General features: G+C 43.5%; 1 protein-coding gene across 3 annotated transcripts in view; it reads left to right on the top strand.

Moving 5' to 3' along the window:
- The first annotated feature begins 2254 nt into the window (after positions 1-2254).
- The window catches only part of eya3 (EYA transcriptional coactivator and phosphatase 3), a 39422-nt gene continuing 27130 nt past the window's right edge, over positions 2255-14546 (top strand). For all 3 annotated transcript variants that reach the window (XM_055656572.1, XM_055656571.1, XM_055656570.1), the window contains exons 1-2: positions 2255-2545; positions 13427-13533. In XM_055656572.1, the coding sequence (XP_055512547.1) occupies positions 13501-13533 (33 nt within the window). In that variant the 5' untranslated portion in view covers positions 2255-2545; positions 13427-13500. The remainder of the gene's footprint in view (positions 2546-13426; positions 13534-14546) is intronic.

Below are 14546 nucleotides of genomic sequence, written 5' to 3'. Positions count from 1 at the left end.
TTCGATGGATTCATTTCATGTGAAAAGCATCAAACCAATTAGATTTGAAATCGCATCCTCCTCCTTCCTCAGACGGCCCTTGGGATCGAGGATAACCTGCTTCCACTCTGGTTCCAAGTTCAATGAGGGGCCAATAGACTCTTCCGCTGCAGGTTGTGTCTGATGGAGCTGGCAGTGGGTTGTGTATGACAATCCATGCCTGCTGTCTTTTTAGTTTAGAGATATTGCCTAAACTGATCATTTGGTCAACCTCATCTGTGCTAACTAATGATCACCCATACATTAGTTATATCCTGCACAGTGGGAACAATTTGCAGAAGCCAATCGATCTACAAAACTTCATGTTTTGGGAATGTGGGAGGAAACTGATGCAGTCATATGAAACATGTACAAACTGTACAGATGGCACCCATAGTCAGGATCAAACCCAGATCTCTGGCACAGTGAGGCATCACCTCTACAGCTAAGCCTCTGTTGCGTGCAACAGGCTTCCGTGTGATCCCATTAATGGACATTATAGTTCTCAATACCATCCTGAAAGCTCTTCCCTGCATTTTGAGCAGTCAAAGGCCAACAATTCCTCTGTGACTGTGGCCATATTGTGTTCCTTCAAGCATGCCGTGAGCACCTCCTTGAATTCTTGCTTGAAGTCCCAAACCGCTGAGTTCAGGAACAGTGGAGGAAGAGCTTTCAGGATGGTATTGAGTTCTCTGGTGTTTCCTCGATGTTCCCAAACCACCAAGTTCAGGAATATCACCTTTTCTACAACCAGAAGATTCCTGAACCAACTTGCATAATCCTGATCCTATCTCGGCAAAGGAACACCAGATCACCTCTCCTGACATCAAGTGTTTAAGAAGGAACTGCAGATGCTGGAAAATCGAAGGTAGACAAAAGTGCTGGAGAAACTCGGCGGGTGCAGCAGCATCTATGGAGCGAAATAGGCAACGTTTCGGGCCGAAGCCCTTCTAGGGTTTGGCTTTCAACACACTAGGGGCAAATTACAGAAGCCAATAAACCTGCATGTCTTTCAAATGTGGCAGGAAACTGGAGCACCCGGAGGAAACCAAACACACGGTCAAAGGGAGAATGTACAAACTCTTAGTCGGGATTGAACCCAGATCCTTGACGCTGTAAGGCAGGAACTCTAATACTGCACTGCTATATTTGTATGGGGCCATGTCTGAAGAAGGGTTTCGGCCCGAAACGCTGCCTTTTTCCTTCGCTGCACCTGCGCTATGAGTTTCTCCAGCGTTTTTGTGTACCTTCGATTTTCCAGCATCTGCAGTTCCTTCTTAAAAACATAATTTTTTAACAATTTGATCATGATTTTTCTTGTGTTATATACTGCCTATGTGTATTTCTTTAGAGTCCAGTTATGCTTCTACAACTAATTATCTGTAATAATAAAGAACTTGTGGGTAAATATGACAATTAAGCATTCTTGAATCATGTGCAAATTGTTGACGACGTTTATCAACTTTGCATCGGTGACTATGTTACAAACAAAACTAGTTCAGGGGAGTGGTGGGGGGGTGCAAAAGTAGCTGGTGTAACTAAGGGGTAGGACAGGCTACATGCAGGAAGATTGGTCCTGATGCTGGGGAAGTCCAGAACAAAGGGTCACAGTTTAAGGATAAGGGGGAAGTCTTTTAGGACGGAGATGAGAAAAACATTTTTTACACAGAGTGTTGAATCTCTGGAATTCTCTGCCACAGAAGGTAGTTGAGGCCACAGTTCATTGGCTATATTTAAGAGGGAGTTAGATGTGGCCCTTGTGGCTAAAGGGATCAGGGGGTATGGAGAGAAGGCAGGGATGGGATACTGAGTTGGATGATCAGCCATGATCATATTGAATGGAGAATGGTGCAGGCTCGAAGGGCCGAATGGCCTACTCCTGCACCTAATTTCTATGTTTCTATCATATTGAATGGCGGTGCAGGCTCGAAGGGCCGAATGGCCTATTCCTGCACCTAATTTCTATGTTTCTATCATATTGAATTCAATATTGCGGTGCAGGCTCGAAGGGCCGAATGGCCTACTCCTGCACCTATTGTCTATGTAACTAAAGATACTAGAGGATATAATCTTTGGGCGTAACAGCAATGCAACTTCCAGCCCCCATGCTGTTGCCTTTCTTGGCGGGAAGCGGCGCTGGGACCACGTGGTTCCCATTTACGGCCGGCGTTGGCGGGAAGCGGCGCTGGGACCACGTGGTTCCCATTCACGGCCGGCGAGGAGGGAGGGAGGGGGGGGAGCGGAAGTCCCGGCGGGCAGTGCGGCGCTGCAATGGCGGCCAGCGACGGTCGGGCCCCGCCGCCAACGGCGTGATGGACGAGGCTGCGATCACGGGGCCGCTTGGTGTGTCTTCATTTGCGCTCGTCCTCTCCGCTTCTGACCGCCGGCGCCGCTGAGCACGCTGTCCGCTTCCCTTCCATGCGACGCTGAAGCGATAGGAGCGGGCGGACGGACGGAGTTTCAGCGCGGGGCCAGCGGGCTCGATGGGGCAGCGAGGACGCAGGGCCCGAGTGCGCCCTGCCAAATAGTGAGTACCCACCGCCGCCTATGTAGGGGGCGCCGCTTCCTGCTAAATACTGCTCCATCCACACTGACAATACAATACCGTTTATTTGTCATTTGAACCTCATATAAAGTTCAAACGAAAGACTGCCAATGAAACATAGAAATTAGGTGTGCAGGAGTAGAGGCCATTCGGCCCTTCGAGCCTGCACTGCCATTCAATATGATCATGGCTGATCATCCAACTCAGTATCCCGTACCTGCCTTCTCTCCATACCCCCTGATCCCCTTAGCCACAAGGGCCACATCTAACTCCCTCTTAAATATAGCCAATGAAGTGGCCTCAACTACCCTCTGTGGCAGAGAGTTCCAGAGATTCACCACTCTGCGTGAAAAAAGTTCTTCTCATCTCGGTTTTAAAGGATTTCCCCCTTATCCTTAAGCTGTGACCCCTTGTCCTGGACTTCCCTAACATCGGGAACAATCTTGATGAACTTACCTCCTGAAGGTAAAGTCCGATCGAAGATCGTCTGAGGGTCACCAGTGAGGTAAATAGTAGTGTTCAAGAAGGAACTGCAGATGCTGGAAAATCGAAGGTAGACAAAAATGCTGGAGAAACTCAGCCGGTGCAGCAGCATCTATGGAGCGAAGGAAATAGGTAACGTTCCGGGCCGAAATCCTTCTTCAGACTTCTAAATAGTAGTTCTGGACTGCTCTCTGGTTGTGGCAGGATGATTCAGACAGGGTGTTTGCGATTTACAGGGAGGAAAGGAACATCCATGCTTTATCCTAGCGTTTTAATTTTTTGTTACGCTGCATCTTAGAATAATGGGGAGGTCATTTAAGACTGAGGTGAGAAAAAAACTTTTTCACCCAGAGAGTTGTGAATTTATGGAATTCCCTGCCACAGAGGGCAGTGAAGGCCAAGTCACTGGATGGATTTAAGAGAGAGTTAGATAGAGCTCTAGGGGCTAGTGGAAACAAGGGATATGGGAAGAAGGCAGGCACAGGTTATTGATAGAGGACGATCAGCCATGATCACAATGAATAGCGGTGCTGACTCGAATGGCCTCCTCCACCTATTTTCTATGTTTCTATGTATGTCTGGCGAAAGGGAATGGATGATGTTTTGGGTCGAGACCCTTCTTCAGTCTGAACTAAACTAAACTATTATCTGATCCGATTGGATGGCATGCAAAAGAAAGCTTTTCACTGTACTTGTGGCTAAGGGGATCAGGGGGTATGGAGAGAAGGCAGGTACAGGATACTGAGTTGGATGATCAGCCATGATCATATTGAATGGCGGTGCAGGCTCGAAGGGCCGAATGGCCTACTCCTGCACCTAATTTCTATGTTCCTATGTACCTTAATAAACGTGACAATAATTAACGTAAACCTAAACTAACTGTAGCACTTGCAAAGAAGAAGGGTCTGACACAGAACGTCACCCATCCCTTCTCTCCAGACATGCTGCCTGTCCCGCTGAGTTACTCCAGCTATTTGAGTCTATCTTCGGTTTAAACCAGCATCTGCCGTTTCTTCCTACACATTTCATCTGCTCCACTGTGAAATCTCCTCAAGGTATATCTACTTTGAGGAAGTTCTCTCTCTGACAAGAGTTCTGCAACATCTTCTCTTGCTGCTCCCCATCTGTGATTCCTCCTGCCTGTCTCGTTGAGTTACTCCAACTTTTTGAGTCTTCCTTAGGTTTAAACCAGCATCTGCAGTTCTTTCAGACACATATGTCCTGGCATGTAGTCCGTATCCATATCTCTCCATTTAATAACTAGTTAATAACCATGTTAACAATGCCTTATTTGGTATGGCTTGATTTTTAACTGAAGCACATCAATATTTGAGAAAGATATGCATAGCCTAGAGGAGGGCTGGCATGCTGTTCCTGAAACATTTTTGTTTATTTGAAAGAATGTTGAACACGAATAATGGAAAGGTCAGAGTAGAATGCTGGTGTGGGGTTGGAGTGAAGGAGGCATTGTTAACTAGGGCCAACAGGAGATGTGGGACATATTCACACATATATTCATAAGGTTGTTTGTAACCTGTGTCTTTAAAAATCCACCATGCTACGAACATTGCAACATGGGTAGCTTTTACACAGTAGTCATGTAAATCTAACTTCAGCCTTTGCGTATTTAAGATGCGGTGTTATCAAAAGCTATAAAAGCTGTTTGAATAGTTAAGAAAATCATGACAACAAGAAGAATCCTGACCTGAAATGTCATCTCTCCATGTTCTCCAGAGATGTTCTCCAGGAATTTCTTAAAGCACGTCTTTCGAAAACATTGGCTGTAAATAAATCAGTGTTTTTCAGCTGAAACTTTTGGCTGAAATTTGTTCATAGTATTTTGGTAATGGGCTAATAATATTGTTCTTTGTGTTAGTAAATTAAATGGAAATATTTTCAAAGTATACAGACATTCCTGTAACTTCCTCAAAAATCATCCTGAATAGACTGTAGTATGAAGCTTTTCTTGATCATATGAACACACAAACAGCACAGGAACATAAACTCTGGCCCACAATGTCAGTGCCCACCATGATGCTATTCCAGCCAATCCCCATCTGCCTGCACATGGTCGGGATCTGTTGATTCCCTGTCTGCTCATGCGTCTAATGCCTCTTAATATTCCGCTGGCAGAACGCACCCGTGCGAAATAAATATCTCATAAACCTTTAAACTTTCCTTCTCTCACCTTAAATCTATGCTATCTAGTGCTTGACATTTCCAATCTGGGAAAAAGAATGACTGTATAGGATAAACACGAAATGCTGGTGTAACTCAGTGGGTCAGACAGTATTCCCGGAGAACATTCCTGTTCTTCAAAGCTGCTGCCTCGCCTGCTGAGTTACTGGACCATTTTGTCTTTCCTTGGTAAACCTGTATCTGCAGTTCCTTGTTTCTACACATGCTGACGCTATTTCACCACAGTATAATGCTAAGTTTAAAGGTTTATAGTTTAACGGCTCTTGTTTCTCTATTAGGAAAAAAAGTTAAAAGATTTCTGTCAATTTATAATTGAAAAATGCAATTCTATAGGAAATGAAGTGATGAAGGAAGTATTAAATATGTTTTTCAAATTTTTATAAATGGTGATAGTGTGGATGCGAAGGATTTAGGCAGTAATGTGTTTTGGGTATTTCAGCTGTCTCACAATTCCAGCAACCTGTGATTGATTCTCAACTCCATTGCTTCCTGTGTGGTAATTTCATGTTCTTTCTGGGAGTGTGTGGATTTCCATCGGGTTCTCTAGGCAACATGAAATCTAGATGGAGTCAAAGGGAGGTTAGCATGATGCTCTGGGCAGTGACCACAACTTTCTTGTGGTCTTGGATGGAGCTGCTCTCAATCCAGGCTGTAATGAACTTTCTACAGCACATCTGTAGAAGTTGGTGAGGGTTGTTGGGGACATGTTGAATTCCCTAAGCCTTCAAAGGAAGTAAAGGAATTGGTGTGCTTTCTTGCCCATTTGCTTCAATGTGGCTGGTCCAGGACAAATTTCTGGTGATATTTATATCTAAGAACTTGAAGCTTTCAACAATCACTACTTTGGTGCCATCAATGTATTCCGGTGTGTGTGTATACCGCTCCGCTCCCTGAAATAAATCACAGTCTCCTTTGTCTTGCTGACATTGAGGGAGAGGTTGTTGTCTTGGCACCAGGTTACGAGGCTCTCAGTCTCACTCTTGAACTCTTGTCTCGTTATTATATGATATCCGACCAAGTACGGTGGCGTTGTCTGCAAATTAATACATTTTTGATACGTGGCTGCACCGTCATGAGTATATAAGGCATAGAGAAGGAGGCGGGATCGTCCAGGGAGTAAAAAGCTGTTTTAGCCATGTACATTTTGTACATGGCTAAAACAGCATCTTCCCCAGATAAAAAATCATGGTTCTTTTTCTCGGTTTATAACATTTTAAGACAAATCAAGTCGAGCGTCAAGAGAGTTTATTGTCATGTGTCCCAGATAGGACTATGAAATCCTTGCTTGCTGCAGCCCAACAGAATATTGTAGGCATAAGTACAGAACAGTTCAGTGTGTCTATATACCATAGACCATATATATACACATAAATAAACAGATAAAGTGCAATAGGCTGTTATAGTTCAGAGTTTGTTTGATGTTGTGTTTAATAGCTTGATGCTGTGGGGAAGAAGCTGTTCCTGAACCTGGATGTACCAGATTTTTCAGGCTTCTGTACATTCTACCTGATGGCAGCGGGGAGATGAGTATGTGGCCAGGATGGTGTTGGTCCTTGATGATGTTGGCAGCCTTTTTGAGGCAGCGACTGCGATAGATGTAACCAAGTGCTTTAGATCTTCTGCTGGTTTTAGCAAATCAAATGTGCAAACCTGGCTTATCTGTTTTATTTACAATAATGAATGTAGATTAGCAGTCCTTTCCTGCAACATACTTGATACTTCATGTACGAATTTCTCCAGAACACCTTTTTTTGTACAGGTATGTGTTTCACTGCATATTAAGGAAATTTGAGGAATTATAGAAGAAAGGGGATGGGTGCCACATAATGTACGTGCTGATAAAGCATTTGGATCTGATTATCTCTGACAGAATTTTAGTTACGATGAAATTATAATTCTTTCCTTTCCAACAAAAATGAGCATTGCCTGTGTGGTCTTGCTTTAATTTTCCACCCAGTAGTCATTGAAGAATTGTCTTCAACCATTGGTAACTTTGTGGACAAATGACTTCTGCAATTGTGTTGGGGATTTCCAAGATTAACCCAGCAATAAGGAGTTGTAGTTATATTTTTGAGTTAGAATGGTGGGAGATTTGGAGGCGTTATTTTACAGGTAGTGGTCTTGTGCACCAGCTTTGTTTGTCGTTCGTGGGGGTTGAATTGGTGGATTTGGGAGTTCTTGTAAAAGCTCACTTTGTGGATTATAAATCTGCCATTATGTTCAGGTCTTGAAAATTAACTGCAAAGAAAATAAGCATTTTGTTTCCCTTCAGCTTATCTCAAAGCTCTTTCAACAGAAAGCAAGAACAAGTACACCAACCATGGGAAAGTTGAATGAATGAATACGTTTATTGGCCAAGTATTCACATACAAGGAATATTCAGTATTTCAGTATTTATTTAAACTGCTGTTGCCATTCTTTGTATAGAAGTAGAAAGTAGAATTAATTGAAGATATTTAAGTGGAAATACCCACATTTTCTTCAACTGCAATGATCTTAAGTTTTGGGAGCTATCTCTCTCTGCAATGACTCCACTTTCCTCTATCGTCTTGCTCAGTCTAAACGAATCATGCAGTTCAATTGGATTACCCATCCTGAAGTTGTCAACCATTTAGCAATGTTGGAAATCAAACCTGTTGTCCTTTCAGAAGTGTGCAATGCCACATTAATCTTGTGAAAAAATCTACTGCTACTAAACTAGAAACAGGCCATTTGTCCAGTGAAACAGTCCCAGTAACTTAAGCCCTGCAATTCAGGCAACATCCTTGTAAATCTTTTCTGTGCCCTCTCTCACTTAATCACATCTTTCTGTAGTCTGGCAACCAGAATTACATACAATATTCTAAGGGTGACCTAATCAACTTATTGTACAACTGTAATTTGATGCCCCAACTATTATATTTAATGCTTTGTGTTAGAAGGAACTGCAGATGCTGGTTTAAACTACAGATGCTGGTTTAAACCGAAGACAGACACAAAAAGCCGGAGTAACTCGGCAGGACAGGCAGCATCTCTGGAGAGAAGGAATGGGTGACGTTTCAGATCGAGACCCTTCTTCAGACTGGTTAGGGATAAGGGGAATAGGAGATATAGACGGTGATGTGGAGAGATAAAGAACAATGAATGAACGATATGCAAAAAAGTAACGATTATAAAGGAAAGCTGTTTGTAGGGTGAAAATGAGAAGCTAGTGCGAATTGGGTGGGGGAGGGATGGAGAGGGAATTGCGGGGCTATCTGAAGTGAGAGAAATCAATATTCATACCATGGGCTGTAAACTGCCCAAGCAAAATATGAGATGTTGTTCCTCCAATTTGTGTTTAGCCTCACTCTGACAATGGAGGAGACCGAGGATAGAAAGGTCTGTATAGGAATGTGAAGGAGAATTAAAGTGTCCAGCAACTGGGAGATCAGGTTGGTTCACACAGGCTGAGTGAAGGTATTCCGTGGAACGATCGCCCAGTCTGCACTTGGTCTCACCGATGTATAAGAGTGTACATCTTGATCAACGGATACAGTAGATGAGGTTGGAGAAGGTGCAAGTGAACCTGAAAGGACTGTCGGGGTCCCTGGACAGTCAAGGGAGGAGGTATAGCGACAGGTGTTGCATCTTCTGCGGTTACAGGGGAAGGTACCTGGTGGTTTGGGTGAGATGGGATGAGTTAATCAGGGAGTTGCGGAGGGAACGGTCTCTGCGGAAGGCGGCAAGGGGTGGAGATGGGAAAATATGGTTAGAGGTGGAATCCTGTTGGAGGTGGCGGAAATTTTGGAGGATTATGTGCGACAGCTGATGGGGTGAAAGGTTTGATTGATTAAGGCAAGCATGCCATGCACCTTCACTACTCAATGTTGCCACTTTCAGGGAGCTACATACATATGCCCTTAAGTTTCTCTGTTGAACAACACTCCATGAACCATGCCATTTACTGTATATGTCCTTCCATGGTTTAACTTGGACGCTCGGGAACGGGGAAATTAATAGTCATCTCTTAAAGGGAGTCCACATTACAGTAGAGGAAGTGCTGGAGGTAGATAAATCCCTGAAGCAAATTAAGAAATTGCAGGACCACTAGCAGGGATATTTATATCACTGATAGTCATGGGTGAGGTGCCGGAAGACTGGAATGTGACTAAAGTTGTGCCTGTATTTAAGAAAGGCTGTAAGGTAAAGCCTGGGAACAAGAAGTACTCTTGTATCAGTGTTTAAGAAGGAACTGCAGATGCTGGAAAAATCGAAGGTAGATAAAAATGCTGGAGAAACTCGGCGGGTGAGGCAGCATCTATGGAGCGAAGGAATAGGTGACCTTTCGGGTCGAGACCCTGCTTCAGACAAAAGTCACCTATTCCTTCGCTCCATAGATGCTGCCTCACCCTCTTGTATCAGTGGTGGGAGTGATTGTATGCATTTGGAAATGCAAGGACTCAATGGGGATACTCAGCATAGCTTTGTGCATAGGTATTCATGTTTTGCCAATTTGTTTTATGAAGAGGTGAGCAAGCAGAATGATGAGAGTAGTATGGTAGACTTTGTCTGGTCTTAAGCAAGGCCTTTGACAAGCTGGTAGTCTGGTCTGGTAGGTTGCTTCAAATAGGATCCAGAGTGAGTGAGCGAAGTGGTTAAAGAATTGGCTTGAAGGTAGGAAACAGAGGGTGGTGGTAGAAGGGTTATTGTCCAGAGATAATGGTCTGTTTAGGAAAATAGAGCATCCTCTTTGTACCTCATTAGTTTGAAAATGAACATATTGTTTTACTGTGATACTGGAATATCAACAAGTGGATATGTTCTGTTTGTACTCACTATTTAGAACTTCAGATGGGGGTGGGGACAGTTGTTTTTGGTAGCTCTCAGCTGAGGCTGTGTGAGTTCTCTTGTATTCTGAAATTTAAATACTGGCCATCCTCTGGTAATGAATGAGCTCTGTTTTTACCATAAATAGATTCGGTCCCTGCGTCAGAAAGTACACAAATCACGGTGGCCATAGCTTCACAGTATTATAATGAATTGTATCTAAAGCACAAAAGCGAAAGAACATTTTTAAAATATGGAGAGAGAAAGAGGAAACTAGTTCTGTTGGTTGTGGGAGTGAATATATGTACAGTAAACCCTTGTTTTAACGGACCTCTTTATAATGAGTTTCAGTTATAGTGGATGAACCTACTGATGGCTGCCGACGCCATCCCCGGCTAGCACCACCTCCCCAGCAGTCCCCACCCAACCACGGCTCCTGCCACCTCCCCAACCACATGTAGCCCTGGCTGCCCCCCTGGCTCACACTGCTTCCAGGCTGGACCTTTTGCCTCTGCAGCCGCTTCCAGGCCATGCCCCTTCCCTGCACTCCAGCTGCCCGAGGGCCACGATCATTGACTCCACCAATCCTCGCCTCTCCCCCAGCCGCCAGAAGGTCGGGGCAGTCAACCACCTCCATGGATGTGGAGAGGTTGTTTCCACTAGTGGGAGAGTCTAGGACCAGAGGCCACTGCCTCAGAATAAAAGGACGTACTTTGAGAAAGGAGATGAGGAGGAATTTCTGTAGTCAGAGAGGGTGGCAAATCTGTGAAACTCATTGGCACAGAAGTCTAATGGATATTTTTAAGGTGGAGATTGATAAATTCTTGGTTGGTACGGGTGGCAGGGGTTATGGGGAGAAGGCAGGAGAATTGGGTTGAGAGGGAAAGATAGATCAGGCAAGATTGAATGGCGGAGTAGACAACGCGCTAACTAGCCTAATTCTCCTGCTATAACTTATGAACTCACCCTTGAGTCCAGGCCTAGTTCTGGACGGAAAATCTAAAGAAGGGTCTCGACCAGAAACATCACCTATCCATGTTCTCTAGAGATGCAACCTGGCCTGGAGTTACTCCAGCATTTTGTGCTTTATTGCAACTGGCAAAATCTAGGCAGTCAAAGAAAATTGTGCAAATTCTTTAGGAATATCCATCTGTTTTTTGGTATGATCAATCTCTTTCCAGTTCTTTACAAAGTACATCTTTTGTATTCCATGGAAAGAGTCCAAAGCATCAATTTTAAAAACAATACCTGGTGAATGATTAATGGATGCAGACGAGAGAGGAGTTTTGATAAGCAAATGGTTGGACAAAGGTCAGAGGTGAAAAGGCAAAACATGTGAGACAAAGGTGAAAAGTGGTGTGAATTGTGAAGCCAATGGAAGGGAAGAAATGGGTGTGAGCACAGGTAGGGCACAGGGAAGAGAGGGGAGGGTGTGTTGTAGGTTAGTTACTTAAAATTGGAGAATTCATGTTCATACCATTAGGTTGTATGCCGATGTTATGCTGTGTATATTAGAAGTGTTTGTTTCTGTGTTCACAATTGCTATGTACAACATGAACTTAAAAGGCAAAATCTCAACATTATCTGCAGATCTATATTGTTAAATCAGTAAACAAGTCGAAATTAGCTAATGGGCAGAGAGTAATGCTCAAATATCTTGCTTTTTGAAGGCAGATTCTGTTCCCTTGACAGCTGAGCCCATTTAATTACACACCTTAACTGCTTCCACTTAAGGTTTCAACTTTCATATTAAGTGGGAAGCAAGGGTGGCGGAGCTCAGCAAGTGTACACGTGTATGAAAGAGCAATGAAGAGCTGTAAAACAAAGAAAAAGCCGGAGAAGGAAAAGGACAGAGCAGCAGATTTAGCAAGAAAGTTAAAGGTTTGAAGTGTGGGAAGAGTGGTTAAGGAGAGCATGTTACCCCTTGACCATGGCTCTACACGTGCACACCAGGCCATCAACCCCTACCTAGACCATTACTGATCTCATCATCTCTGGCAATCTCCCCATCACAGCCTTCAACCATATAGTTCCCCAGCTCTGCACCGCCCGCTTGCATCTCTTTCCCGAATTCTACAAGCACGACTCCAAAAACATACTGGTTTGAGGTTAGTCGGCTTCTGTAAATTGTATATTGTCCCTAGTTTGCAGGGTAGTCCTAGTGTATTGCATGATCGCTGGTTGGCACAGACTCTGTGGGTCGAAGGGCCTGTTTCCACGCTGTATCTTTAAAGTCTAACCTTTCCAGGCATCTTCAAAGTAGCACCAACACCTCTTTGTTCCTGCATTCTCGTTGACCCGCGAAACCTGTACATGGCTGAATCTTGCCCATTCTGGATGACCATTTCAAATCACTTGTTGCTTCTTGCCATCTGTATTCATTTTTTTTGCATTTTGAAGGCCATTTCGCTGACGTGCTAAGGAGTTGTGTGGGAGCATACTTTTCCTTCATGCGCTCAATTTTGTCACGTTTTCTAATAAGACTTGTTGGGGGGCTTCTAACATTAAAAATAAATATCACCCGCTTCTCTACCTTCGTAGTTACATATCACAAGCATTCAAGTTAGTGAAATTTAATTTGCTTTCAGCTGATCTATACCGTCTTTCCTTTAATTATAATCTCTCACACTAACAGGTTTTCCCTCCTTTTAACATTTATTAAAAAATCACAGGCCACTAGTTGATGGATTTATCCTTGCATGACAATAAACTCTCTTGATCGTGATCTTGCATTAGTTTTTTGAACTTCTGCATAATGTTTGCCATTCGCTGGCACCATTGCCATATCCAGGCTAGATTAGAAGATTACAGGGTGTGTCTCTTTAACCCCCACTTCTCAGCAGACTTCTTTAACAGTGCTGGAGGAAAGTTTATGTGCATGCATGTCAGTATTTGGTGGGAATCCCACCGAAATTTGAGGTTAACCAGCTTGTATGTTACTGCTTTATGTCTTGCTTCACAAAATATTCCCTCTTAATATAGATCACCTGAATTTGTGGGGGTCACAACTCACGTGTACTTAGAAAATTGGATTTTATGGTGCTGTGGCTAACTTGATACTAGATTATCTATTAAGCATGAGTCAAGTCATGTAAATTGATCTCAAGTCTGGGGGATTGTTTGTCTAGAATTGGACTTGCACATTGTAGTTGACCTTGATATTTCACTTGGTGCACATGGTCATGGAACATATAATGCTCTGCAATTAGTTAATGGATATTTCGAGGCTTAACCATAAAGCACACTTAATAATTTCATTCCAGGCAGTTAATACCGTTTTACTCTGCTGGTTCGGCATCACATGCAATTTGACATTGAAATAAATCTGCAGCTTGTGTATTCTGTAACAGATAACTGCTATGACACTATATAAGACTCCTAATTTTCTGACAGACCTTGCCTTTCAAGACAAACCAGTGACATTGTCTTGATCTGCGAAGGGGAGAAAGCACCAGTCCTCCACTTTAATGGAAGGTCCTCAGGACTCACAGGAACGACCTGTAAGTGTCAATATAACCAATTATTTTTGAGATGTTTTAATATGTTTTGTTCAATGGGGGTGGTGAGTGAGACAAGTTACATATTATTCATTGGGTACTACTAGTGTTCAGAATTTTAAAGTATGTTTTTGGTGTCTATAAATTAAGCTAACATGCTCACAGTCTTATCTCCTCCATCTCTACCTTTTATCTCCTTGACTAAGAAATGCCCGATCTAAGAAATTTGATAAACCTGTTTCAGCAAGGAAAGAGTGCAGCAAAGATATACAAGGAAGTTGCCAGCACTCAAAGGCCTGAGTTATAGGGAGAGGTTGCGCACAGTGGCGCAGCGGTAGATTTGCTGCCTTACAACGCCAGAGACCAGGGTTCGATTTTGACTACGGAGTAGTCTGTATGGAGTTTGTACGTTCTCCCCGTGACTTGCGTAGGTTTTCTCCGATTTCCTCCCACACTCCAAAAAAGTATAGGTTTGTAGATTAATTAGCCTGGTATAATTCTAAGTTGTCCCTTAATTGGGGGTCCCTAGTGTGTGTGTAGGATAGTGGTAGTGTGCGGAGATCGCTGGTCGGCACGGACACGGTGGGCTGAAGGGCATGTTCCTTAGAGCGCAGGAGTCTGGGGGGAATAGATAGGGCGAATGCACAGTGTCTTTTACCCAAGACAGTGAACTCAAGAACCAGTGGACACCAGTTTAAGGTGAGAGAAGCAAGATCAAATGGAACCTGAGGGATAACGTTTTCCCTCAAGGTGTAGTAGGTATATGGAACAAGTTGCCAAAGGAGCTAGTTGAGACGGGTATTATTGTGGCATTTAAAAGACGCTTGGACAGGGACAGTGATAGAAAGGATTTGGAGGAATATAGAGGCCAAACGCAGGCAAATGGGATTGGCTTAGATGGAGCATCTTGGTCGGTGTGGACAAGTTTGATTGAAGTGCCTGTTACCTATGACTCTAATTCAACAAGGGATTTACAAGAAAGTTTTTAACCAGAGTGATGAGGAAGTGTATCTCTG

The sequence above is a fragment of the Leucoraja erinacea genome, chromosome 26 (genome assembly GCF_028641065.1).
Source record: "Leucoraja erinacea ecotype New England chromosome 26, Leri_hhj_1, whole genome shotgun sequence".
Lineage (NCBI taxonomy): Eukaryota > Metazoa > Chordata > Chondrichthyes > Rajiformes > Rajidae > Leucoraja > Leucoraja erinaceus.
The sequence above is the reverse complement of the archived record's forward strand: the minus strand, read 5'-3'. Positions and strand labels throughout refer to the sequence as shown.